General features: G+C 36.3%; 1 protein-coding gene and 1 non-coding gene across 2 annotated transcripts in view; both read right to left on the bottom strand.

The window, feature by feature from the left end:
• The window catches only part of MALRD1 (MAM and LDL receptor class A domain containing 1), a 631174-nt gene that overhangs the window by 111332 nt on the left and 493122 nt on the right, over positions 1-26720 (bottom strand). The window contains 3 exon segments of the mRNA XM_063780496.1: positions 4091-4157; positions 12082-12207; positions 24489-24752. Coding sequence (XP_063636566.1) covers positions 4091-4157; positions 12082-12207; positions 24489-24752 — 457 coding nt within the window.
• On the bottom strand, positions 21487-21703 carry LOC112204717 (small nucleolar RNA U3). The gene has a single exon (XR_002938376.2). It is a non-coding gene; the product is annotated as a small nucleolar RNA U3 (small nucleolar RNA).

Genomic DNA, 26720 nt, shown 5'->3' with positions numbered 1-26720 from the left:
TTATTGAGACACGAACTTACTCTGTCACTCAGTCTGGCATGATCACGACTCATTGCAGCCTCTACCTCCCAGGCTCAAGCAATCCTCCTGCCTCAGTCTCCCAAAGTACTGAGACTATGAGGGTGAGGGTGAGCCACTGAACCTGGCCTTTATTTGGATGAAATGCTTTTTATTAACCATGATATTTTTAAGTTGTCACATTTGTCAGATAGTAATTTAGTTTTGATATCTTGAACAAATTATCAGATCAGAAATATAAATTCTTGCAAAAGATAAATAAGAATTAATAGCTAGAAAAACTTGCAATGCAATGATGTCAGTATATAATGTTACACTTTACAATAGATGTTTCTTTCAGAAAAGCAACTGATCTGTTGTGCTATTATTTATTCCTTTCTTTCCTCTTTTGTGTTAGTTTTAAACATTTTTCATTCCTGTTTCATTAATTTATATAATGTGTACTTTGTAAGAAGTCAGCATATTTTATGTTTTTTCAATGATCATAATTGTTGGAGGTATCCTTAAAAATGAAAACTAGTAAAAAGTTGGGCAAAACAAATTCTGATGATCATAAAGAACAGAATTTTACTGGAAATGCATTTTTTAGATAGCTAGGGCTGATTTTCAACAGGTCGTTTTGTAAAACTAACATTTACAAAATATTGTGGAAAGGGAAGCAAAAGAGGAGAGGAGCCAGAAGGAGGAAAAAGAGACCCTCCCTGGCTGGGCTGGAATCGGCTTCCCAGAAAAAAACATCACCTATGTTGGATCTAAAGGATGAAAAGGCATCCTCTGGGCAAATAGGTTAAACAAACAGAAAGTTCTAGACAGAAGGATCAGTTTATCCAAAGCTTGGAGAAATAGAAGAACAGGGCCTGTCCAGACAACCGGTCTTTTAGAACACGTGAAATTCGTGATGGCTAGGAGATATCCAAATAAAATCTGAATGAGATCTGGCATCGTGTCGGTGGTTAAATCTAAGAATGCGGAGTCTGGTCTGCTGGTAAGCTGTATTCGAAGTCTACAAATTTTATTCACAGGTCCAACGCTAGACAAGATTAGAGAGTGAGCGAGTGTAGACAAACAGAAGAGAAACTGCAAGCATCATCTAACGTCCCAATATTTAGACAACAGGAAAGAAAAAGAATGGGTGAAGGAGAGTGACAGGCATGGGCAGTGATATCCCAGAAATCAGGTAATGAGAAAGAGCAATCCACTGTAAACACTGCCAAGACGAAAAGGTGAAAAGTAAAGATTATCACTTTATTGTAAATTCCAGGTTAAAGTGCCTTTTTAATACAAGGGGTTTCAAATTTACAAGAAGAAAACAAACAACCCCATTGAAAAGTGAGCAAAGGACATGAAAAGACATTTTTTGAAAGAAGACACACATGCTGCCAATAAGCATATGAAAAAAAGCCCAACATCACTGATCATTAGAGGAATGGAAGTCAAAACCATAGTGACATATCATCTCACACCAGTCAAAATGGCTATTATTAAAAAGTCAAAAAATATCAGATGCTAGCAAGGTTGTGGAGAAAAAGGAACACTTATATACTGTTGGTGAAAGTGTAAATTACTTCAACCATTGTCAAAGCAGTATGGTGATTCCTCCAAAAGCTAAAAACAGAACTACCATTGGACCCAGCAATCCCATTACTGGGTATATACCCAAAGGAATATAAGTTTTACTGTCATAAAGGCACCTCCATACGTATGTTCACTGCAGCACTATTCACAATAGCAACGACGCAGAATCAATCTAAACGCCCATCGATGGTAGACTGGATAAAGGAAATGTGGTACATATACACCATGGAATACTATGCAGCCTTAAAAAAGAATTAGATCATGTCTTTTGCAGGAACATGGATGGAGCCAGAGGCCATTATCTTTAGCAAACTAATGCAGGAACAGAAAACCAAACACCACATGTTCTCATTTATAAGTGTGAGCTAAATGATGAGAACACATGGATGCACAAAGGGAAACAACAGACACTGGGGACTATTGAAGCATGGAGGGTGGAAGAAAAGAGAGGATCAGGCAAAATAAAAAATGAGTACTAGGCTTAGTACCTGGGTGATGGAATAATCTGTACAAAATCCCCCATGATGAGCTTACTTAATAAATATTTAACTCAATAAATTTTTGATAAACAAAACTACATGTGTATGTTTGTTACATAAGTAAACTTGTCATGGGAGATTTTGAACCTAAAATAAACCCTGAACCTAAAATAAATGTTAAAAGAATATATAAGGGATCTAGGAATTTAAAATTGTGTGTGTATGTGTGCTTGTGTAAAGAAAAATATATCCAAAGGGATACAAACCTTACTACTACAGTGTAGGATTTGAGTGTCAAGAGTTCTACTTTTTGCCTGATACACTACTGTATATTTTAAAAAGACTCATGACAACCCACATATATTACTTTTTTAGTACATAATTTTAAAGAAAGAAAAACTTGAATGAAATGGCTAAGCTATTACAATATGGAGAAAGTTTCAAAAGTCATTTTTTCATACCTACATTCTAGATAGCACTAATTCCAACATTTGTTTGCATTGATGTTCATTATAGTTATTTCACTATTTGTAAAGTATTATTTGCTATCAAAAATAATACTTTAGGATATTTGATTGACTTTCTTAGCAGTGAATTCCTTTCTACATTTTTCTCCATTGACTTCCTTTCTTCTCCCAATTCTCTGTCTCATCTCCCTCACCTTAGAGTTCTCCCATTTGAGAGAAGTTTAAGACTTCACCATCTGGATTTTAATTTTTCAAGTTTATTTAAGACCACGAGAGTGTTGCCAAGAATGTAAAGCTCTTTTCTTGCTCTTTCTGGGAGTTTTCTGGCCTAACTCTCAGGATTAAAGCGGACAAAAATCAACCTCTTTACTGTAAGCAGTTGACATTAAATAATATTATCTACTCAGCTGATATTTAATAAACTTTTTGGCATCATTCAAACTTCTTTCAGGAGATTTTAGAAATTAATATTATGTATCCTGTCTTTCCATCAAGTAATAGTTTCTGATAAATTAATTTCCATGGAAACTGATATGGGGAAAGTATAATTTTGTTGACATGTTGAGAAATAAATTATGTAAAGTATTGAAAGTGAAAACAGTTCCAAGAAACTCATTAGTAATTACATTTCAACAATGTTAAACTAAAGCAGTGTCTAAATATGGTCCATCATAAAATTTTTGTTATTGTTTTAATTGGTAGAATCTTTTATTTTTTTAGGAATAAATTACTTTTTCTAAACTATGTGTGTTGATTAAGACAGAAATAAGGACTCAAACAACTATTAATCATTGTTTTTCAGATTCCTTTGTGTGTTTTGTAATGACTTGAATAGCAACCTTCAATGAGTTTTCTAATAAGGAAAGTGATATATCCATTGGTCTGGTAAATTATAAAGGCAGAAACACAAATATAATGAAATATTAATCATTTCCTTTGGAGTTTTTGAAACTGTTTTGCACAATTCCCCAAAGGGTGAGAGAAGAAATCAAGCCACCTTTGATATGCAATATAAATATTTCCCCAAAGAAATCACAACGCCTATTTTTGTTTACTCTTGCTTTGAGTATGCAAATGTATTTCTTATCTACACCTTAACTTTACTTATAAATACCCACTGCATAAACCAGCAAATGATTTTATTTATAAATTAATTTCATCCTTTGTTAAAGAGAAATAAGAACATTGAAATGAAAAGAGAAAATACAGACACAAAGTTTATCTGAAATAGAAAGATATTCATATCAGAAAAAAATCTTTTAAAAACCTGATAGAAATAATAAATGCAAGGAATAGTGAGTATTATTAAAATTATATATTACACATATAAAATGTTGAAAAACATGCCCAATCATAATAAAGAGATATTGCTCTAAAATGCACTCACATATTCCTTTACCTTATTCAGACAAATAAATGTAAATAGTACCATTACCCACTATTTTTACCTACTAACCACAAACTGATTGATGCTCTATTATATCAGCCTATAGAAAAATAAGTAAGCCAGCTCCAAAAAATCTTAAAAAAAAATTAAACAATGCTTATTACCGACACATAGGACCATTTTTCTCCACTACACAAGTCCCACCATTTCTGCAGTAATTTAATGGACATTCTAAAAAGAAGCATCACAAAGACACCAGTTAATTATAAATAGTATTAGGAGGAAGAAGAAGATATCACTATTTGTCATTACATTAAATCTAATCTCTGAGAGTAAATCCCTTTCCAGTTGCAAAAAGCAAAAGAATTCCCATAGGCTACTTTCCTGTACTCTCTTCAAATTTGTTCACTGGCCCCTGCTGCCCTGAATGTGTTCATGCCCTTCGCATGCTTGAATAATCCGCAAAAGGAGAAGACTTTTTAAAAAATTATTTACTTGTTTAATTTTTTAATTTTTATTTATTTTTTGCTATTTTTTCTTTCTCCCTCTTTTTTTTTTTTTTTTTTTGAGGCAGGGTCTTGCTCTGTCATTCAGGCTGGAATAGAGTGGTATAAACACAGCTCACTGCAGCCTCAACCTCCTGGGCTCAAGCAATCCTCCCACCTCAGCCTTGAATAGCTGGGGCCACAGGGGCACACTACTACACTTGCCTAATTTTTAAATTATTGTAAAGATGGGATCTTGCCATTGTTGTCCAGTCTGGTCTTAAACTCTTAGCCTCAAGCAATCCTCCCACCTTGACCTCCCAAAATGCTAGGATTACAGGTGCAAACCATCGCATCAGACCTCTTTTTATTAATTGACATATAATAATTTTTCATATTTATGGAGTACAAAGTTATATGTATATAGATAGTGTATAGTGACCAGATCAGGGAAATTAGCATATCCATCATCTCAAAAATTTATCATTTCTTTGTGTTGAGAACATTCAATATCTTCCTTGGAACTATTTGAAACTGTACGATATATTATTGTTAACTATAGTCATCTCACAGTGCTTTAGAACACTAGAACTTCTCCCCTGGATTGGGTATCATCTACTTATTTAGAATGTGTCTGCATGACATATTTGTGATAACAATAAAGTGTTTTGTTTACTGAAATATTTCTCTAGTTCTACACAACAGTCCTCATGTCATGGCAGGCAAAAGCCTTTTTCGATAAGTCACTCACTTATGAGCATGCAGATGTCCTACCTCTGCATCCATGATCAATGTCAGTATAACTCAAGTTCGTCCCTGGTCCTCCTATTTCACTGCTTGTGTCACTCTCTAGTTCCAGTTTAACAAGAGCATTTATTTTCAAAGGTGGTTTACTTATAGGTTAAAAAGAAGCTAAATATCTTCATAGAGTAACTACCGTGAGAGTGGTTAGCACAGTTAGCTCCTGATGCTGTGTTCATACGAGCTGCCTCCTTATTTCCTCATGAGACATCTTGACCTACTAAGGCCTGTCAATTCCCCTATTCAGTTAAGACCCAAGTTGCTCCTAGGCCTTTTGTTTTTACTTAACACACTGCAATTGTACATATTTATGGGGTATAATTCAACACCTTTCTTGCAGGATACCAGTGCTCCCTTGTTGGGTTACTTTAACTCCAACACTTGATTAAAATTTCCTCTGTCTTTAATTTTAATTGAACAAATTTATTCTGAGTCCCTATAAAATGTCTGCCACTGGGCTGGGCACTGGAAATATAATGATAACATAGACATCTTAGTATAGATGTTCACACTGAGGGCACAGGAGCCCAATTGCTCTTCTCAGCTCAATTTATTAGCTGAGTAGTATTGGGTAAGGTAGTTAATCTCTCTGTGCCTCTGTTTGCTTTCTGTAAACAAGGTTAACAAACAATAACTATCTCATAGGGTTGTGAGAATGTTAGAAGAACAACCAGTTCATAGTATGAGTTTAATAAATGTTGACTTTAAAAGATATACAGCCATGGTTCGTGCTCCTACTGTCCTTCCAGATGAAAAAAAAATGTGAGTGTGGCATTAAAATGCAGAATGAAATTACTCTATTGGGATGGATGTTCTAAGGGTGATGGGAACACCAAGAAGAGCACTTCGCTCACGTTTGGGGAGTAAGAAAAAGCTTTCCAGAGAGAATCAGCAGCCATTTATTTGGGCAGTAGTGGTAGTGTGTGTGTAAAGGTGAGCATAAAGACCCAGAGGCCAGAGAAGAGGGTGTTGCATGTTTGAGGAACTGAAGACCGCCCAGACTGGTTGAATTGCTCATAATACAAAGATAGTGCAGAAAAAATTCAGAGACACACAGCTTCTGGGTTACATCAGCCCAGCAGGGCCAACATTTTAAAAAGGAAAGTGTCATGTTTCATGTGTTAGAATTCTGGCTGCAGTGTGTCAAGTCAACAGAAAGACCAAGACTAAAATGTGGGAGCCCCGTTAAAGAGTTTCTTTTTTGTAATAAACTAGCAAAAATATAATGGTTGCCTGAACTAAAGCATTAGGGTGGGGTTGGGGGTAGAAAGTTGTTGAATTTTTAAGAGGTATTTAAATATTAGGATTGAAACATCTTGGTGACTATTTGGAAGAGTCGAGGATAATGGCCACACTTCTGGCTGGGTCATTGGCTAGTTGGTGGTTTCATTCACTGAGGGGGATTTATGGAGAATTAAGATTTTTAAAGGAAAAGATAATGTTATATTTTAAGTGCATAAGGGGCATCGAAGTGGAAGTGACCCGACCTGTGGGCACTGGAATTTGCAGGTCTGAACCTCAGATGAAATATTTAACCTGAAGTAGAGATACAGATTTGTGGTCTTTCTTCAGATTTTTTTCTCTGCCTTTTAGATAGCACCACTGTTCAGGGTTTTTCCTCAAGTCATTTTGACATCATTGCTTCTGGTACACAGATATGCTCCTTGTCTTTGATAAGCCCAATCTTAGCAGAGACAGAGAAAACATTTACTAGAACAGAGAAATGATGATAATCATGAAGGATAGTGAGAAAATAGAGAGCTAGAAATTTTATGTAAGCAATACGTATTGAAGTAAAACATACAAGGAAAGGGTGGCATGAGAGCGTAGCCTGTTAAGCAGTGATAAGGTTTGGTTCTGTGTCCCCATCCAAATCTTATGTCAAACTGTGATCCCCAGTGTTAGAGGTGGGGCCTAGTGGGAGGTGAATGGATCATGGGAGTGGTTTCTAATAGGTTACCACCATCCCCCTAGTGCTGTCTCATAATAGAGTTCTCATGAGCACTTCCCGTTCTCTCTCTCTCTCCTGCCGGCCAAGTGAATATGTGCTTGCTTTGTCTTCCATCATGATTGTAAGTTTCCTGAAGCCAGCTTAGAAGCAGAATCCTGTCTAACTGGCAGAACCATGAGCCAATGAAACCTTTTTTTTTTTAAAATAAACTACCTAGTCTCAGGTATGTCTTTATAGCACTGTGAGAATGGGCTAATAAAGGCAGTCATTGCACACTAGAGAAGGGATAGCAGGCATTAAGAAAGAGGAAAGCAAGGAAGGAGGGAAGTTGCAGTATAGGATCAAAACTGAAATATATCTTGAGTCTGGCATCATTTTTGGTTTCAAAAAAATCAGCAATTTGTTTTCCCGGGGATGTATTTCCCATCTTGCCCTCCCTTAGTCCTCCTTATTTAACTAATTACATAAAACAGGGGAGTAAGGTGCCAAAGATGAGAGTAAGGAGCTCCATACCTCAGGACTGGGGGGCACGCTCCTCTGAACAGAACAAACATAAGCTCTCCTTTACAAATAAGGAATTTGCTGGTTTGACTGAAGAATAGCCACCAAGATGATAAAGCATAAATTGGTATAAACCTTGTTAGATAAGCTGTTTTATGGTTATTTTTTATCTTAGGTATAATTTCAGTCTTCCTCAAATATGGATTTTGTTTTATTGAAACATGAGAAGAGTGTCTGAGACTGCAGAGTATCAGAAAACCAACAGTACAGGAGGGCTGACCATTTTTGGGTGGGTCATTCATATTTAAATTTACTACAAAAAATGAAATATAAGCTTGCTTTACATCAGAATAATTCTGTGTGAATCTAAATATGCATTTTTATGCTCTATAGTGGAGCACAGTGCAAAGAACACAGATGTTCACTGGAACCAGAGGTGAATCCTGTTGTTTAGCAGGGCAGAAAACTCACAGTTCATCTCTGTGATAAGATTTTATAAGTTTCTACTTTAGACCCAGGTTCTTTATCCATAATACAGAAAGACACAGCACAAAGTATTTTCAGCTTTGATTTACTCAAAACAATTTTAAGGAGAGAGCAAATGAAATGGGGAAGGAGACGGATATGGCTAATTAGCCATGAAGAGGCTGAGTATTTCCAGGAGATAAGTAGATATAATTCCCAATATGGGAAGTGGGAATCTATGGGATAATATTACCATTAGCAGAGGTTCCCAATCTTTAGCCACAGCAATGTCTGTCTGGTTTGTACCCCTTTGTGTTGGTTATTATGAATATGTGTATGGAGGCCAATACAATTCACAACTGATTACACAGAAATATCATTCTGAGTATTTCACATTGAATCCCATTCTGATACATCTCATTGGAAAAGCAAGAACATGCATATAAAAACAATAGTAACTTTTAAACGTAAATAGAAATAATTTGCAAGTAAGCCCTCATTTTTCCCCCTTAATGTACATAGAGACTAGGGAAGTGACAGGTGCTATATACTAGTTTGCTGGGAAGATTGATAACCACCTAAGTCCTGGTGTTCCCTGATGATACCTGGCTCAGTCATTTAAGAGTTATGGGACTTTGAGCTAGGTACTCTAAGTATAAGATTCTTCATGTAGAAATATGTATGATATCACTTTCTTATAGGACTGCTAGGAAGGTTAAATTAAATTTGTTACAATTTTTATACTAGTGAATGGTGTGTATAAGGTATTAAATAATTGTTCTCAATCATCTTTCTATACTGGGGGGAGTATTTGCATTGCCTATGAAACCTAGTTTCCTCGATCTTGTTCTCTCCATCTTCTTCTTCTCTTCCTTTTCTTCCTTTGTGGTTATAATCACCATCACCATCACCACTACCATTTACGTAAGGCCTGCTATGTGTCAGGGACTGGCCTAAGAGTTTTACATGTGTTATCTCACTTAGTCCTTCATAACATTGTGTCTTATATACCATAATTATCCTCATTTTGCAGAGGAGGAAAGTGAGGCCTTTCATATAACTTACTTGAGTTAATAGCAAAGAAGCATCTGAACTAGAACTAAACCCTGGTCTTCTGACTCCAAAGCCTGTTAGAGTAAAAATGTCAAATGATTAGCTATTCATCTCAGAATTTCTACAACTGCTTGCAGTTTTTGATGCTGTGGGCATACAAACCCCTTTGAATCGTGTGGCATTTATGTACTGTCCCAGATAAGTATGCATATACACAATTATCTGCACATAGTTTGAAGAGATATATACACCTAGGAGTCCACCCGAAGATTTTGTGCAACAAACCAAGTCTCAGAGGGAAGAGATTATTCTCTTTATCTTGAAATCCTGGCACAGGGACTGCGGGAAAATCTAACAAACCTCAAAAGTTGATATCATAGAAGCAGAGAACAGAACAGTGCTTACCAGTGACTGGAGAGAGGAGAAAAAGGACAGGCAGAGGTTGGCCAATGGGTACAAAGTTACTATTAGATAGAAGGAATAAGTTTTGGTGTTCTACTGCACAGTAGGGTAACGGGTGAATATTAAGATATTGTATATTACAAAACTGCTAGGAGAGAGGCTCTTCAACGTTCTTACCACAAAGAAATAATTAATGCATGAGGTGATGGATAAGCTAACTACCCTGATTTGATTATTATACAAAATGTATGCACTGAAATGTCAAATTGTACCTCATAAATACGTATAATTATGATGTGTTAATTAAAAAATAAAAATAATCATAATAAACAAACTTGAAGTAGCTCCACAGTACTTGCCTGAGAAGTGTTTGTGTTTGTTTTGGTTTGTTTTTTAAATACTTCTGAGACTTTATTAAGCTGTATCATCATCATCATAATAATCACCACCATTATCAATATTTATTATGTATAGTATTATATTTATAATGTCCCATCCTACAATTTTACATTTTTAGTGTCCTTTCCTAATTCTCCTTCAAATGAATGATTATCATAATTATAGTTTCACCTTAGCATAAGCTTTATTAACCTCTACTACTGCAAATGACTTGAAAAACACTTTCAGTTTAGATTTAGCCAGACAAATGCTGGCCAATAATTTCTGGTTGCAAAGCAACAAAAACTTGAAAATAATATATTGCATAATATAAGTTAGGCATGAACAGGATTCATTGAAATATATGTAGCCTGCAACATCTATACAGTGCCCGAGCTTAATGTTCTTGTTTATGACTTAAACCTCAAGGTAGGTGAGGCCAGATAGTGACCATGGTGAGACCACTATGGGAATTATTGGATGCTGTAAGGATTGGGTTTACAAAAGCCTATTAAATGCTGACCTTAAAAGAATATAATGTTGGAAAGAAAGAGTAATGTGTAATGTACATTGACAAATCTTTAGTGTGGGTCAGGCTTAAAGATATCTTAAAAACAGAAGCTTGGCTTTAATATATTTGATTGACAAGCCAAAAAGCATACAACATGTAAATAGATAAAACATAATATAATAGGGATTTTATTTCTGAAAACTGTATTTCACTAGTTCTTTATTTTACTCTAACCCAATATCTGTGTCAACATGACCTTCACTTTCTAAGTGAACTGTAAACATGACTGGTGAGTGATGAAAAGAGACGGACAACAAAAATGTGTTCTATAGCACTACCTACAGATTGTCTATGGCTGGGTATGAATGACAAGTCTTCTGTTTTTCTGATCCTATTTTTAAAAGTAGATTATATCAAAGAAGATAATAGATTATAACATATTATATTTGTGCTCCTATAGGACCATGCTGAAGATAATCTTGTCTTTATGTAAATAAGTTTGGGTCTGGCATAAATACTGTCTTAATAGTGTCAAAGAATGGAGCTATTCAGTAACGGCTTTCCTACTCTCTGGAAAGAAAATAATACTGGTATCTCATCTGAAGTACATGCATTCTGAGTGCAGAGAAAGTGACAAAGAGTATCCATCTTTGCACATTTTATGGGGCCAGATCTGGTCACTTTTTCATTTGCTTTTGTACTCATAAAATGCAGTGGTGTGTGAGTACTCACTTCTAGCAGTATAAAAAAATAAGACTTTCTCACAATGTGATTTGATTACAATTATCATTCTTACACCATATATCTCATAATGTTCTCCTCTCTTGAAAGATACAGAGTATTTTCTTAACTAGTTTTGATATAAAATATTTACAACTTATTTAGGAAATTTCACTGAATATATCTCTATCATTAATTTATATTATCCTTTAGTTAGGACAAAATGATATTACCTTTAACGGTCTGTTATTTTAAATATCATCCATGTGAAATAAAAAAAAATCATCTACTCAGGAGAGATGTTAACAAAGGGCTACAATAAATTAGAAAATTTTAAAGCAGTTTTGATAAAAGTATAATGACAGATATATACTGTCAGTTCCTATGCTGTATAAATGTTCCAAGGTCAGAAGAAAGAAAAATGTTTAGAAGTCAAGCTACGGTTTAATAAATTTCCTATTAAATATGTAACTAGATTATGCAAATAGAAAACTCTTATAAAGAAGTGGACAAAGGAAGACCACAATTTAAAAATAAAATAATAGCACTAGATTGTATAGGGTTTCCTTATTATAGAAACCAAGCAATTTTCAGAGGAGAGATTATTAAATGCTAATAATCTTAAATTACATTGTGTTAAAATTACATATTTGATTTTTCTTTTCTTATCAAACATTGTGTAGAACTAGCATGAGCCCATTATATGTTTATAATATTTTAGACATGTGGCAATTAATGTCAACATTCTTTCTGCCCCCAAACCAAGAATAGAAATTCAATTATTCCATGCTTGCCATTATTTAGAACCTCAAGTTTTAATATTTTCATTGTGTTGCAGGTTAAGTTGCTGGTTCATATCACAAGAATATCTGAATGGAAATGGGGTACCTGAGCAGCTGGACTCATCAAGCTGGAAATCCATGCAGTTGGCAAAACCATCACAGCGCTGGTGGGCTGGGATACAGCTGTTAGAGGAGGCACACACCAGAGCTCCATTAGAACAGCTTTTGTTGGCTGCAAAAAAAAAAGAATAATGATCAGGGATGCCAGCATGATTTTTTTTTGTCCCAATGAATTCTCACAACAAAATAACATAAAACAGTTTATTATATTACTCTTGATTTTTTCTAGTCTGATATTTTAGAACACAGTTCTTTTTGAAGAACATTTCAAATGGATTAACTTAAAAATGTCTGAAAGAAAAACCACATTTGCCTGAAAAATCACTTCGCAGATGTGCATTCTTAGGGACTGAATTGTGTCCTCACCTCAACATTCTTATCTTGAAACCCTAACCCGCAATAGGACTGTATTTACAGATAGGAGCTTTAAGAAGGTAACAAAGGTTATAAGAAGAGAGAGATATCAGGGATGCACTGACATACAGGAAAGGCTACGTGAAGACACAGCAAGAAGGCAGCCATCTGTAAGCCAAGGAGACACCAAACCTGCCTACACGTTGATCTTGGACTTTTAGCCTCCAGAAGTGGGAGAAAATAAATTCCTGTTGTTTTAGCTATCCAGTGTGTGTTATTTTCTTATGGCAGCCTGTGCTGACTAATACATGCATTATGTAGTATTACACATATCATCAAATGCATTGCATGAAATGCAAGCAGACACTGATCTGACTTCAATAGGCAAACATTTCAATAGCATAGAGATGCTAATACTCATAAGACTTTGGTTGTTTCGAAAAGTGTCCTTATTGATGCCCATCAAGAGCACTGATGCCTGTTCAATGGCTACCTAGTCTTGCAAAGCACTTTACCTTTCTGTATACAACTTGATTAATTTAATTATATCTGATTTGTCTACTAGGAAGCTCAGTTTTCCTAAAATAATTACCTAAAATTGTATTATGTTCTTCCTTTCTTTAGGATTACAACTTCCTAGAAAGAAGAGGCTATGGTTGGCATTGGTTTTATGTGTTAGAGTTAAATGGGAACTTCTCATTTCAGGCTGCCACCCAGTGTGAAATATGGTTCCTCTGTTATCCTGCTTGCTTCAGGACCTGGAAGCCAAGAAGCCGGAGTTGCAGGCCTGATCCCTTTTCTGGTTCTCCTCTGGTTCTGGTCTGTGCCAGTGGTGATGTTCATCTTGTTTCTCAGAGTGTTTAATGCGATAACTCTACTCTCTAGCACTGTGATGTGTGTGGAGCAGAGGGAATGTGTCAAAGCATGAACCTACTGCACCATTTTGTCAGAAAGTCTGGATAGATTTCAAAAGCACTAAATAATAATGGTATTGATCTATACTTGTTTTCTAACCCAGCTCCTCTGAGTACCAGGGTTCAGCAGAAATATGTCAAAGGCAGCAGTAGATAGTCAGAACTGTCTTGCACTTAACCCAGGTTCAGCAAGAACAGCTTTGTTTTCCTCTGATTTACTTAACGGTATCATATACAACTTCTCATTTGAACATTTTACTCTAAACCTGCTACTAAAAGTTTAAAGAGGATTAGTCTGAAAAATTCCTTGCACATGAATAAAGACAATGAAGTTACAACCTTTTCAAAGTAAATTATTTAAATGACCCAAGAATAAATGTCCCCATGTATGGTTCTTATACAGATATTGCCAGTTCTTTCATAAATTATTTTTTTCTTCAAGTATAATTATGAGTTGGAACAAATAATTTATTTTACTTATCATAGGTAATTGACACAATTAATTTTGAAAATGGCCCATTAAAATATATTTTAAAGTTGGACGTAAAAAAAATAGTGTTTTTAAGAATATGTATCTCCATTGACTGAAAACGCTGACTCTGAAAAATTTAGGCAATACTCTTTATTGAGCAATTCTTCCTAAGGTGCTAGAATATCAATCCACAACAAAAAATATTGAGCTTCCACCACATGTAACACAGTGTCTTAGAACTGAGAATGTAGAGTGCAGGGGAGAAATTTAAAAATGAATGACCAGAATCATACATGGTGATGACAAGAGAACAAGAACACAGGAGTGATAAACAGCTGAAAATAATAACAAAAGAAATTCCATAAGGTCAAACTTAATAGGCAAAGCATTGTTGTAGACAAGCATTTATAAAAACGAGAATTCCTTTAGCATACGGAGATCTATAAAGGCTGAAGGTCAAGACCAGAATATTGAAATATATTTAAAATTTTAATATTTCTAGAGAAAAGCCATATAGTAAAGTAGGAATAAAGTCTACAGATGGAAAATCAATAAGTTTTCTATTGGTTCAGTGAGTACAGCAGGTCGCTTTTGACTAGGGAGGTTGGATAAGGAAGTAGCACAGATAAACCAAAAAAAAAAAAAGAAAGAAAAACAAAGCTGGTCCAGGCGCAGTGGCTCACGCCTGTAATCCCAGCACTTTGGAATGCCGAGGTGGGCAGATCACATGAGGTCAGGAGTTTGAGACCAGCCTGGCCAACATGGTGAACTCCCTTCCCTACTAACATAATAATAATAATAAAATAAAAATAGCCAGGATTGGTGGCTCATGCCTGTAGTGCCAGCTACTTGGGAGACTGAGGAAGGAGAATCACTTGAACCTGGGAGGTGGAGGTTACAGTGAGCCAAGATCGTGCCACTGCACTCCAGCCAGGGAATGGAGCAAGATTCTGTAAAAAAAAAAAAAAAATCTGTAATCAAATGGTAGAAATTGTCTAGGGTTTCAGAAGAAGACTGATCTTCAGCTTTCCCAAATGTTTAAATCATTTTAGGATATACATAGACAAGATAAATTACATTGCAAACCAAGTAAACTAGGAAATAATAATCTTCAAACTCTTATAAGATAAACTCTTAAAGCAAAATCTTAAAGATAATGTTTATTAAAAATGAAGAAGTATGCACAGGTATATCTCAGCAATATGGCAGGCTCAGTTCCAGATAACCATAATAAAGCTAATGTTGCATTAATGCAAGTCACATAAAATTGTTTTGTTTCCCAGTGCATATAAATGTTATGTCTGCACTATACCTTAGTCAATTAAATGTGCAACAGCCTAATGCCTAAAAAAATAATAACTAGAAAATATTTAGTTTTTAGTTAAGCCAGGCATTGACTTCTCCTCTCTAGCTGTGGAAGTCCTATGTGGCATCTTCTTCCAATAGAAGGCTCTTTCATTGACACTGAAAATCCGTTGTTCAGTGCAGCCACATTCATCAATGATTTTAGCTAGATCTAGATAACTTGGTACAGCTTCTCCATCTCAGCATTTGCTGATTCATCCTGTACTTTCATGTTATGGTGATAGCTTCTTTCCTTCAACTTCATAAACCAACCTCTGCTATCTTCCAGCTTTTCTTCCAAAGCTTCCTCACCTCTCTCAGACTTCACAGAATTAAAGATAGTTAGAACTTTGCTCTAGATTAGGCTGGAGCAGAGGGAATGTGTCAAATAATGAACCCATTGCACCATTTTGTCAGAAAGTCTGGATAGATTTCAAAAGCACTAAATAATAGTGGTATCAATCTATTCTTGTCTTCTAACCCTGCTCCTCTGAGTTCCAGGGTTCAGCAGACATATGTCAAAACTTTCTCCATATCCACAATAAGGCTGTTTTGCTTTCCTATCATTTGTGTATTCACTGGAGTAGTGTTTTAATTGCCTTCAAGATTTTTTCCTTCACATTCACAACTTGGCTGTTTGGAGCAAGAGGCCCAGCTTTCAGCCTATCTTGGTGTTCAACATGACTTACTCATTAATAATCGTTTCTAGCTTTTGATTTAAAGTCAGAGATCTGCATTTCCTCCTTTCACTTGAATACGTAGAAGCTATTGTAGTTGGCCAAACTGCAATATTGTTCAGCCTCAGGGAATGGGGAGACCCAAGGAGAGGAAAAGACAAACAGGGGAATGGCTGGTTGGTGGAGCAGTCAGAACATACACAACATTTATCAATTAAATTTACCATCTTATAAGGGCATGGTTCATGGCATCACAGAACAATTACAATAGTAACATCAAAGATCACTGATCACAGATCACCATAGCAGACATGATAGTCATGAAGAAGTTTGAAATATTGTGAGAAACATTAAAATAGGATACAGACACGAAATGAGCATATACTGTTAGAAAACATGAAACCAAAAAAGGGTCCGCATTGCCAAGACAATCCTAAGCCAAAACAACAAAGCCAGAGGCATCACACTACCTGACTTCAAACTATACTACAAGGCTACAGTAACCAAAACAGAATAGTACTGGTACCAAAACAGAGATATAGACCAATGGAACAGAACAGAGCCCTCAGAAATAATACCACACATCTACAACCATCTGATCTTTGACAAACCTGACAAAAACAAGAAATGGGGAAAGGAGTCCCTATTTAATAAATGGTGCTGGGAAAACTGGCTAGCCATATGTACAAAGCTGAAACTGGATCCCTTCCTTACACCTTATACAAAAATTAATTCAAGATGGATTAAAGACGTAAATGTTAGACCTAAAATCATAAAAACCCTAGAAGAAAACCTAGGCAATTCCATTCAGAACACAGGCATGGGCAAGGACTTCATGTCTAAAACACCAAAAGCAATGACAACAAAAGACAAAATTGACAAATGAGATCTAATTAAACTAAAGAGCTTCTGCACAGCAAAAAAAATTACCATCAGAGTGAACAGGCGACCTACAGAATGGGAGAAAATTTTTGCAATCTACTCATCTGACAAAGGGCTAATATCCAGAATCTACAATGAACTCAAACAAATTTACAAGAAAAAAAACAACCCCATCAACAGGTGGGCAAAGGATATGAACGGACACTTCTCAAAAGAAGGCATTTATGCAGCCAACAGACACATGAAAAAATGCTCATCATCACTGGCCATCAGAGAAATGCAAATCAAAACCACAATGAGATACCATCTCACACCAGTTAGAACGGCGATCATTAAAAAGTCAGGAAACAACAGGTGCTGGAGAGGATGTGGAGAAATAGGAACACTTTTACACTGTTGGTGGGACTGTCAACTAGTTCAACCATTGTGGAAGACAGTGTGGTGATTCCTCAAGGATCTAGAACTAGAAATACCATTTGACCCAGCCATCCCATTACTGGGTATATACCCAAAGGATTATCAATCATGCTGCTATAGAGACACAGGCACACGTATGTTTATTGTGGCACTATTCACAATAGCAAAGACTTGGAACCAACCCAAATGTCGAACAATGATAGACTGGATTAAGAAAATGTGACACATATACACCATGGAACACTATGCAGCCGTAAAAAATGATGAGTTCATGTCCTTTGCAGGGACATGGATGAAGCTGGAAACCATCATTCTCAGCAAACTATCACAAGGACAAAAAAACAAACACCGCGTGTTCTCACTCATAGATGGGAATTGAACAATGAGAACACTTGGACACAGGAAGGGTAACATCACACTCTGGGGACTGTCATAGGGTGCGGGGAGGGGGGAGGGATAGCATTAGGAGATATACCTAATGTAAATGATGAGTTAATGGGTGCAGCACACCAGCATGGCGCATGTATACTTATGTAACAAACCTGCACGTTGTGCACATGCACCCCAGAACTTAAAGTATATTAAAAGAAAAAAAAAGACTATGCTACCTGCAAAGACGGACAAAAAAAAAAAAAAAAAAAGAAAATTGGCACTGATAGACTTGCAGGATGCAAGGATGAAGACCTCCAATTTGTAAAAAATGTGACATCCGTGAAGCGCAATAAAGCAATACACAGTAAAACAAGGTATGCCTGTTTTATTTATTTTATTTTGTATGCACACAAAAATATGTGTGTATATATGTATCTATGATATATATTTGTGTATATATACACAAATTTTTGTGTGCATACATATTTTTATCATTATTTTTCATTGCAAAAAGCTGAGAGATCATATAAGATCATAGTTTCAAGGTTTTAAACAATATAACTTAACATTTTTATACAAATATGGCAGATACTACTCATCTTCTTGAAAACATATATTTTGAACCCTTCCTCTATTGGAGATAGGAATTTATCCATATTTCTTCATCCAATTTCTACTGTGACTGGTAACTTATTTTCAAGTTGACTGTTCAATAAAGAGCTCTAATTTATAAGTGTTATAAGTTCACAACTTTGGCACAAATACAGTTGAAAGACATTAAAAAATCAGAAAATAAATGGTTTCAATATAAAAAGCTTTACTTTTTTCTTAGTTAACCGTTTAGATAGTTAAAAACTGACTTTGGCTTTATGAAATTTGTAAACAAAAATATTAGTTTCTGTTGCATTTTAAATAGCATTAATGTTATATTTAATATTTATAAATTTTCTTTTAAGAGTAGGTAGCAAATAAATTATGAATGCATCTAATATTTATTGGCAACCATAAAGCAAATAACATTGTACTGAATATAGGAAAATAATCTGAGCCATTTACTTTCTATTTTTCCTTCTTTATTAATATAGGTACAACATAGAATAATTGCAAAATTAAGCCAAAAAATTCACACATAAAATTCATGGAAAACTTAGGTTTCAAAATGTTTCCATGAATAATATCTATTTTTTGGTACATTCTCTTTCAGACATTATATTTTAATATCTATAAAATATTTATTTGGCTGAGCACAGTGGCTCACACCTGTAAGCCCAAAACTTTGAGAGACCAAGGCGGCAGGATCATTTGAGCCCAGAAGCTTGAAACCAGCCTGAGCCACCTAGCAAGACCCTACCTCTACAAATTTTGTTTTAAAAAATTAGCCAGACATGGTGGAGCATGCCTGTGCTGCTTGGGAGACTAAGGTGGGGGGATTGCTTGAGCCTGGGAGGGCAAGGCTGCAGTGATTTACAACTGTGCCACTGTACTCCAACCCGGGCAAAAGAGTGAGACTCTGTCTCAAAAACAAACAAAGAAACAAACAAAAATAGTTATTTCATCTATCATCCTAGAAATTGGTATTCTTTCTTAACAAAATAGGCTAAGTAACACAGGGCATTTTGTGCCACATAGCTCATTCACTCAGGTTGATGATACTTTAAACAATTCATGAATGGTTCATTGGCGCTACTTCCTGAAAGCAAAATTTCTTCATTGATTATAGTTGCTGCATGGAAAATATATTCGAACGTAGAGTATGTAAGACTATGGATGTATACCCATTTTCTACTAAAATAAAATCTATATGCAGCAGGTCAATATTTCTAATGGCAGAGAAACTATGGTCTTGGGCTATGAGAATGAAGGCTACAAGCCCTTCAGGGCACACACACCTAACATACAGCAGGATGGGTATTTATTTTATTCTTGATTTAAATTCAACCAGTACTCTTATTAAAATACCTTATCAGTTTAAATAATTTTCAATGAAACTATAAGATAATTTAATGGGGAAAGGATAATAATTTATTGTGTGTATTATGCACTTTACCATATTGATTTCACTTAGTCCTCCAATATCTCCCTGAAACAGATTAATTACCATGATTTTTAATGTCGAAGAAACTGAGGAACACTGTTGTATGAAATGAAGCTGGTAAATGCAGAGGAATAATCTTTACACTGTTGTTCAAAATCACTATCGGATGTTGGGATCTTAGCTTTCATATTTAAAGGCCAATAGCAAAAATATTGATGATAAGGTTTGATCTACAAGTCTTAGGAATTTGGACCATTCTAAATCACCAGAAGTGGCATGCACTTCACAGGACACATCCACCGCTACTGGAAAGGAGGTAAGCTACCCACTTCTTCCCTTTGTTTTTCACAGTTGTTCTGTCACTGGTGGATAGTTTCCATGTACTTCTCCTGATCTATTCTCCACCTTCTCTCCCCATCTGGGCCCTGGAAGGCTGGATGATAAGGATACATTAATAAGCCTTTTAGTCTTCTGGTGTACGATTGGATTTGGTCAATGGCTATCACCAACAGCAGATTAATACAGAGCGAAGAGACTCTTTGAGATCAGCATGGACTAACCGCTTCCCTTAACTAAATGTCATGCCTCTTACCAAGTACTCCCTTCTCACTCTAGGCTCAGGCAACTGAACCTCCTCTCACACTCTTTGGTCTATAGGTGATAAAAACCCCCACTCTTACTATCCCTTATGGCTTTTCTATGCATACTATTTCTCTAATAAACAATCCCCTTATTAATATTTTTTCAACCTATGCGATATCAATAACTATTTCTTGCCAGGATATTGACTGACACAACAGCTGATGAAATCTTGAAACCCTCCTGGTGAACAGAAGATGGCTCTCAGAGGAATATCAGTGAAAAGAGTGTTTCTAGTTTTGTGCTGTTCTTCCATATAATTAACTATGCTTCTTTTTTCTTTTTCTTTTTCTTTTCTTTTATATTTTTACAAAAAGGGGATATGTTTGATAAAAACTATATTGCTTCAGTCCATGAAAAATTAATGTTTCCAGTGGAAAGACAATATTCAATACGAAGTGTTCTTAAACGTTGAACTCACAGGTTTATCTAAACACTTCCAATGCTAGAAAAATCATTTCTACAAAAATAAAGGCCTGCAAATATCAATTATTATCGATTTCCCTGTCTAAAATTGTAAACATCTCCAAATCCTTAGTCCTACAACATTTAAACATGAGAAAGCCACTGAAAACAAAGAAACCAATTCTTTTTTCCTGCATTCCACTCCAATTGCAACTTCTTGAAAGAGTTATCTACAATTGATTTCCCTCTTCGACATTTCCCATTTGCTCTTAAAAAAGAATGGCTTCAGAATTCTGCCCTCCTACTCCATAAAAAGTTCTCTCTCCAAAATCCCAAAAACCACATTTTTGGCTTTTTCCAATTTATATTTTTTAGGCCCTCTCTTATCTGATCTCTCAGAAACATTTCAACCTGTGAATATTTTGATACTAAAGGATTTTTGCCTTTAAGATCCTCAGTCTCTTGTGACCCCGCTATGTCTAGGACCACATCTTCTCAGGGTCTTCAATGTCTGCTTTTTCTAAACGGTCTTTTAGCTGTTCTTTCAGGTTCTGCCTGCCACTTTATCTCTATCCTCTCTCTTTGATCTCATCTACACCCACAGCTTCAATAATCATACGCTGATGGCCATGTAACCTTATGTTATTTTAGCTCTCTCCTGAGCTTTATATATACACTTCCAAACACATTCTGAACCTTTTCATGTGCATGGGTCTCAGGTATCATAAATACAACACATCTAAAACTGAAGCCACATCTTCCCCCAACATGTTCCTCTCCTCTTATTTTCCCTAGCTCAAGCAATGGCACATGAGCTGACCTGATGTCCAAATTAGAAACTTGGAAGTCCTTCTTTTTTTTTTTTTTTTTGATTAAAAAAACCACTCAGACTGCATTCTCTCCCTTTTACTTTCTGGAAGGAAGAGAAGGACATAATCAATGGCAAATGGTAGTTGGAACAAAGCAAGACCAAGAGCCAGCTTCATGCTCAGGAGAGAAGGCTGTGCCTCTTCCTTGTGCTTCTGGTGCCCTATTATGTGTTCAAAAAAACTTCTCTAGTGGCAAACTATAGACATGATCCCTGAAAGCACAGTCTTGGAAGTCACTACTGATTCCTTTCTCTTCCTCATCACCTGACCATCCCTTAAGCCTATTAATAATATTTACCTTACACTGTTACCTAATCATTTGCTTTGTACTTGAACTGTGACATCTCCTAACCATCCCCTCTTCCTCACTCCAATCCATCCCATATCCAAGTTAAGTGCAGTTATATAGCACTGGCATGGTGGCAGGGTGGTGAGGATTCTGCAAGATCTGGGTCCTGCTTCTCTCTCCAGGATTCTTTCTACATTTCCAACCACTGGCTCTGCTCTAGCAACACAAAATATGCTTCACTCTAACGGCTTATTCTCTGCTCCTGGAACAATCTTCACTTCACTTGAATCCAGATCTCTGCTTTATTCGTCCAATGACTATTTGTCTTTCCAAGTTTGGCTGTGTAATCACTATTCTTGTGAAAATGTAAAGACTCCCTAGCACCATAGAGAGTTCCCTACGTGCCTTCTAACACGAGGTGCTTGTCTCTGTCACAGGATTGCTCATATAGTATTCCTCACTTTCACTGACTAGCCTCCTTCCCTAATGTATAGCACATCTTCAGCCTGAGCTCTGACAGTGTCATATCCATCTGTCTCATCAATGTGTAACATAATATGTGGCATCAGTTAGGATCTTAATGAGGTTTGTGAATAAATGAACGAATGAATGTGAGTTTACAAAATGACATTCTAAACCAATAGGAAAGCCCTCAAAGTCTGTTATATCTTCAAATGTTTGGTGAATTGTGGCCACTGAATTCTCTTATTCTATAATTTTGCTCTAGAATTTTGTCCCCAGTCTATTTCTAACATGGGCTTATTTCCCTTTTGGAACAGAACTTCTCAGGACTAGGCAAACTCCAATTTTCCAATGAATGCTTAGCATTATAAGGACACAGTACTTTCCTAAGCTTCTCTTTAAATAGCAGTCTTATTTGAAGCCAAATATCATATGGCTATATTGAACTTAATATGATTTCTATCAGCCAAATTACATTAGAGCTCTGATGGGAACAGGGAAAAGTAATTTGGCAGGCTTTCTCTTTTCTATTCACCTCCATTTGCTTACCTTGTTTCTAAGAAAAGATTAGAAGACCTGACAGGTTGGCTTTATCTCAGAGACAATATATAGGTAGGAAATAACAGGGAGTTGGAAAACCAATTTGTTAGCCCGAACCAGGAAAAGAGTTTCACTGATTTAAGGCTAAAGCCTTTAAACATCCCAAGGTCATCTCTCTTTTCTTTCATTCATCTTTACTCCTCTTCCAATTGTTCCAGATTTCTAGAGGTCCCATATTACACAGGACCCTAAAATAGCCCTTGCTTTCTTCCTTCCATCTTTCCATCTTTCCTTCCTTCCTTTCCTTCCTTCCTTCCTCCTCTCTGTCCCTCCCTCCCTCCCCCACTTCCTCCTTTCCTCCCTTCCCCACTTCCTCCTTTCCTCCCTTCCCCTCTTCCTTCCTTCTCTCTGTCTCTCTTTCTTTTGTTCTTTTCTTTTCTTTTCTTTTTGAGACAGAGTCTCACTTTGTCACCCAGGCTAGGGTGCAGTGGTACAGTGGCACAATCATAGTTGACTGCAGCCTCAAACTCCTGGGCCCAAGCAATCCTTCCACCTCAGCCTCCAGAGTAGCTGGAACTACAGTCATGCACCACCATACCTGGTTATTACTATTGCTATTTTTGTATAGATGGGGTCTCACTATGTTGCCCAGGCTGGCTTAAACTCCTGGGCCCAAGGGATCCTCCCACCTCGGCCTTTCAAAGCGCTGGGATAATAGGCCTGAGCCACTGCACCCAGCCTCATTCAATGTTCCCCTCTTATAGTTACATTTCAAACTGCCTTTTACTATACCAAAAAGTATAATCATTAACGTGTAGTTTATGGAATACTATCACTGCAGCACGCATCCAAAAATATAATATGGTATAATAAAATATAAAATATAAAATAAGTAAGGAAGCAAACAAATAATAAAATGTTAGGGGTATTTGGACACCACCATGATATGTACTCACTTTAAGATGTGTGTAATTACTTCTTACCTAACATTTTCCCTTCCCTACCTGACACTGGCTAATTATACTAAAAATCAAAGGTACTGAATACACAGCCTGGAATTTTACATGCATTTGCTCAACTCATCACAGCCTTGTAAGTCAGGTATTATTGAATTCAATACCTGGATGACAAAATGAAATTGGCAGCACTTAAATAACTTCTGCCAAGACTGCACACATAGTAAGTAACAGGGATGAAATTCAAACCCACATCTCTAGGATGCATTATCCCATGGACTCTTAATGACATGACATTTACTCAGGTAATTATCCAGATCCAACCCTTAACTATATATACCCATTAAAATCAATATTTGTCACTTGATCAAAAAGGAAATCTCTATCAATATGCCCTTTACTTGAGCCATTTTCATGAACCTTTATGGTAGGAAGAAATTCTAACTGAACTTCTTCAAACCACTTCCATAAACACGTTAATGAGATAAGAACACATAACGGCATCTCCCATATGAATGACTCAGATATAAATGGAAAAGGAAAAAGATAGGTTTAACAAAAATTAGCATGACCACAAACGGGGTGTTGCTGGAAACACTAAGCAAAGGACAGATGCCTTGTTTTGCAACATAACACTGGAAGCTGTGTTATTAATGATACAATCACGGTAAGGCTCTAGAGAACTTCATTTTATCTGTCGAGCTTTCTTTCTCATTTTAAAGCAGCATGCCTTCCCTGACACACTGAGTTAGTGAAAATAACTCACAGCAGATGAGCTCATCTTCATTAAAGTGGCAGTCGGGCACTCCATCGCATAGCAGGAGGGAAGGTATACACTCGTCTGTAGAGCACGGGAACTCCATGTTACTACAGAGTGGAGGGGTGGGGCTGAGAGGACAATCCATTTCATCAGATCCATCTATGCAGTCTTCATGTCCATCACACTTCCCTGAGAGAGGGACACATTGGAGTGTATAGATACAAGAAAACTGATCAGCTTCACAGGGTGATGGCTGCACTGGGACAGGACCTAAAAAAGAGAGCAAGTCAAGTTATTTTGGCATTAGGGAGTTTCCCTCCATCCAGTGTTGGGACATTACAGGTTGCATTTCTTATTGTATCAAATGAATTTTATTAATTGAAGTAAATTAATTTCTAATTAGGATTAATATGATGCCTACAAACCTGATTCAAGAATATACCTTATCATAATGTCAGGAACATAAAAAATTATTTTAATTTCAATAATTTGGGGGGAACAGGTGGTTTTTGGTTATATTGGTAAGTTCTTTAGTGGTGATTTCTGAGATTTTTGTGCACCCATCACCTGAGCAGTGTACACTGTACCCGATATATAGTCTTTTATTTCTCACCACATGCCCAATCTTTCCCCTTGAGTCCCCACAGTCCATTATGTCATTATTATGCCTTTGCATCCTCACAGCTTAGCTCCCGTTTATACATGAGAATATACAATATTTAGTTTTCCATTCCTGGTTTACTTCATTTAGAATAATGGCCTCCAGCTCCATCCTAGTTGCTGCAAAAGACATTTTTTCATTCCTTTTTATGGCTGAGTAGCATTCCATGAAGTATATGCACTACATTTTCTTCATCAACTTGTTGATTGATGGGCATTTGGGTTGGTTCCATATCTTTGCAACTGTGAATTGTGCTGCTATAAACTTGCATAAGGATGTGTCTTTTTCATATAATAACTTTTTTGTGGGGTAGATACCCAGTAGTGAGATTGCTGAATCAAATGGTAGTTCAACTTTTAGTTCTTTAAGGCATCTCCATACTATTTTCCATAGTGATTGTACTAATTTACATTCCCACCAGCAGTGTAAAAGTGTTCCATTTCACCACATCCGCACCAACTTCTACTGTTTTTTGACTTTTTAATTATGGCCATTCTTATCAGTACAATATTTTTTAAAAAGCATCATTGACATGAAAACTGACACCTTCAAATTAAAGAAGAAATTTTTATTTCTATGCCTTCAATTGGACTATTAAATCAGATTGTGCTCGAGTTAAAAGATACTTTCATGCAGTAAATTGAAAACTTTGGAAAGATGCACTCCCAGTTTAAGAATTTAAGGGAACTGTTACAATATCAGATATCATTTATTTACTGTCTCTTAGTGGCCTCCACCCAGGGAATCTGGCTCTTGAGACCCTGGCCAGGGTTGGGCCACAGAAATAGAGATCCGCTATGGTTTTGTCACACTGCACTCTGTCCTTGAATCTTGGTTACAGGTCAACGGCCATGTGCTGTCATATCCAAAGCTAGATAAAATCACAGTGTAATCTAAGACGTTGCATTAGGAATCCTGAAGATAACCTGCTTCAAACCCAACCAACTCATTTTACAAACGAAGACACTGAAGCCCACAAATTTTAAATATCCAAAGACTCAATGCTAGTGTAATAAACTTTTGTTACATGAAACTTTTCTGCAGCAAAGGTTTGGGTCTACATTAAGTCAAACTTAAAGCAGAGGCTGACTGTTGAGTGTTGACTATCTCATGTTTCTAAAGGTCAGAGAATGTATGTGAACATATAGAACGGAACTAATTGGTGATTAGTGGGATGCTTCTTACACTTTGTATTGTCTCTGTGCTAGTTAATGAGGGACTCATCAATATATTAAGGGAAAATATAGAGCCAGGTAGCAATGGAGGCCAGTACAGGAATGGTTTGTTTTCTTGACATTTTAAACTACTTTTATTTATGGGTTGTATGAGAATAATTTGTGTTATATGTAAAGATGATATAGCAAATTCATTTAAAAAATGAGATTTGAAAGTCCCTCTCCCTCCTCACTAAACCAATAGTGAAGATGTATCTAGAAGGTATTTAGACTCTGACCCTATGACCAAAGCCATGTATCTGAGATATATGTGGCTGTGCTTAGGGAGCCTATGTTTGTAGAAATCAGTATATTTAAGTAGGAGAGAGATAAATGTATGACTTGGAGACATCGCTATCACGT

Source organism: Pan troglodytes, chromosome 8 (genome assembly GCF_028858775.2).
Source record: "Pan troglodytes isolate AG18354 chromosome 8, NHGRI_mPanTro3-v2.0_pri, whole genome shotgun sequence".
Taxonomy (NCBI): domain Eukaryota; kingdom Metazoa; phylum Chordata; class Mammalia; order Primates; family Hominidae; genus Pan; species Pan troglodytes.
Note: the sequence above shows the minus strand (reverse complement) of the source record. Positions and strands in the feature narration are given on the sequence as shown.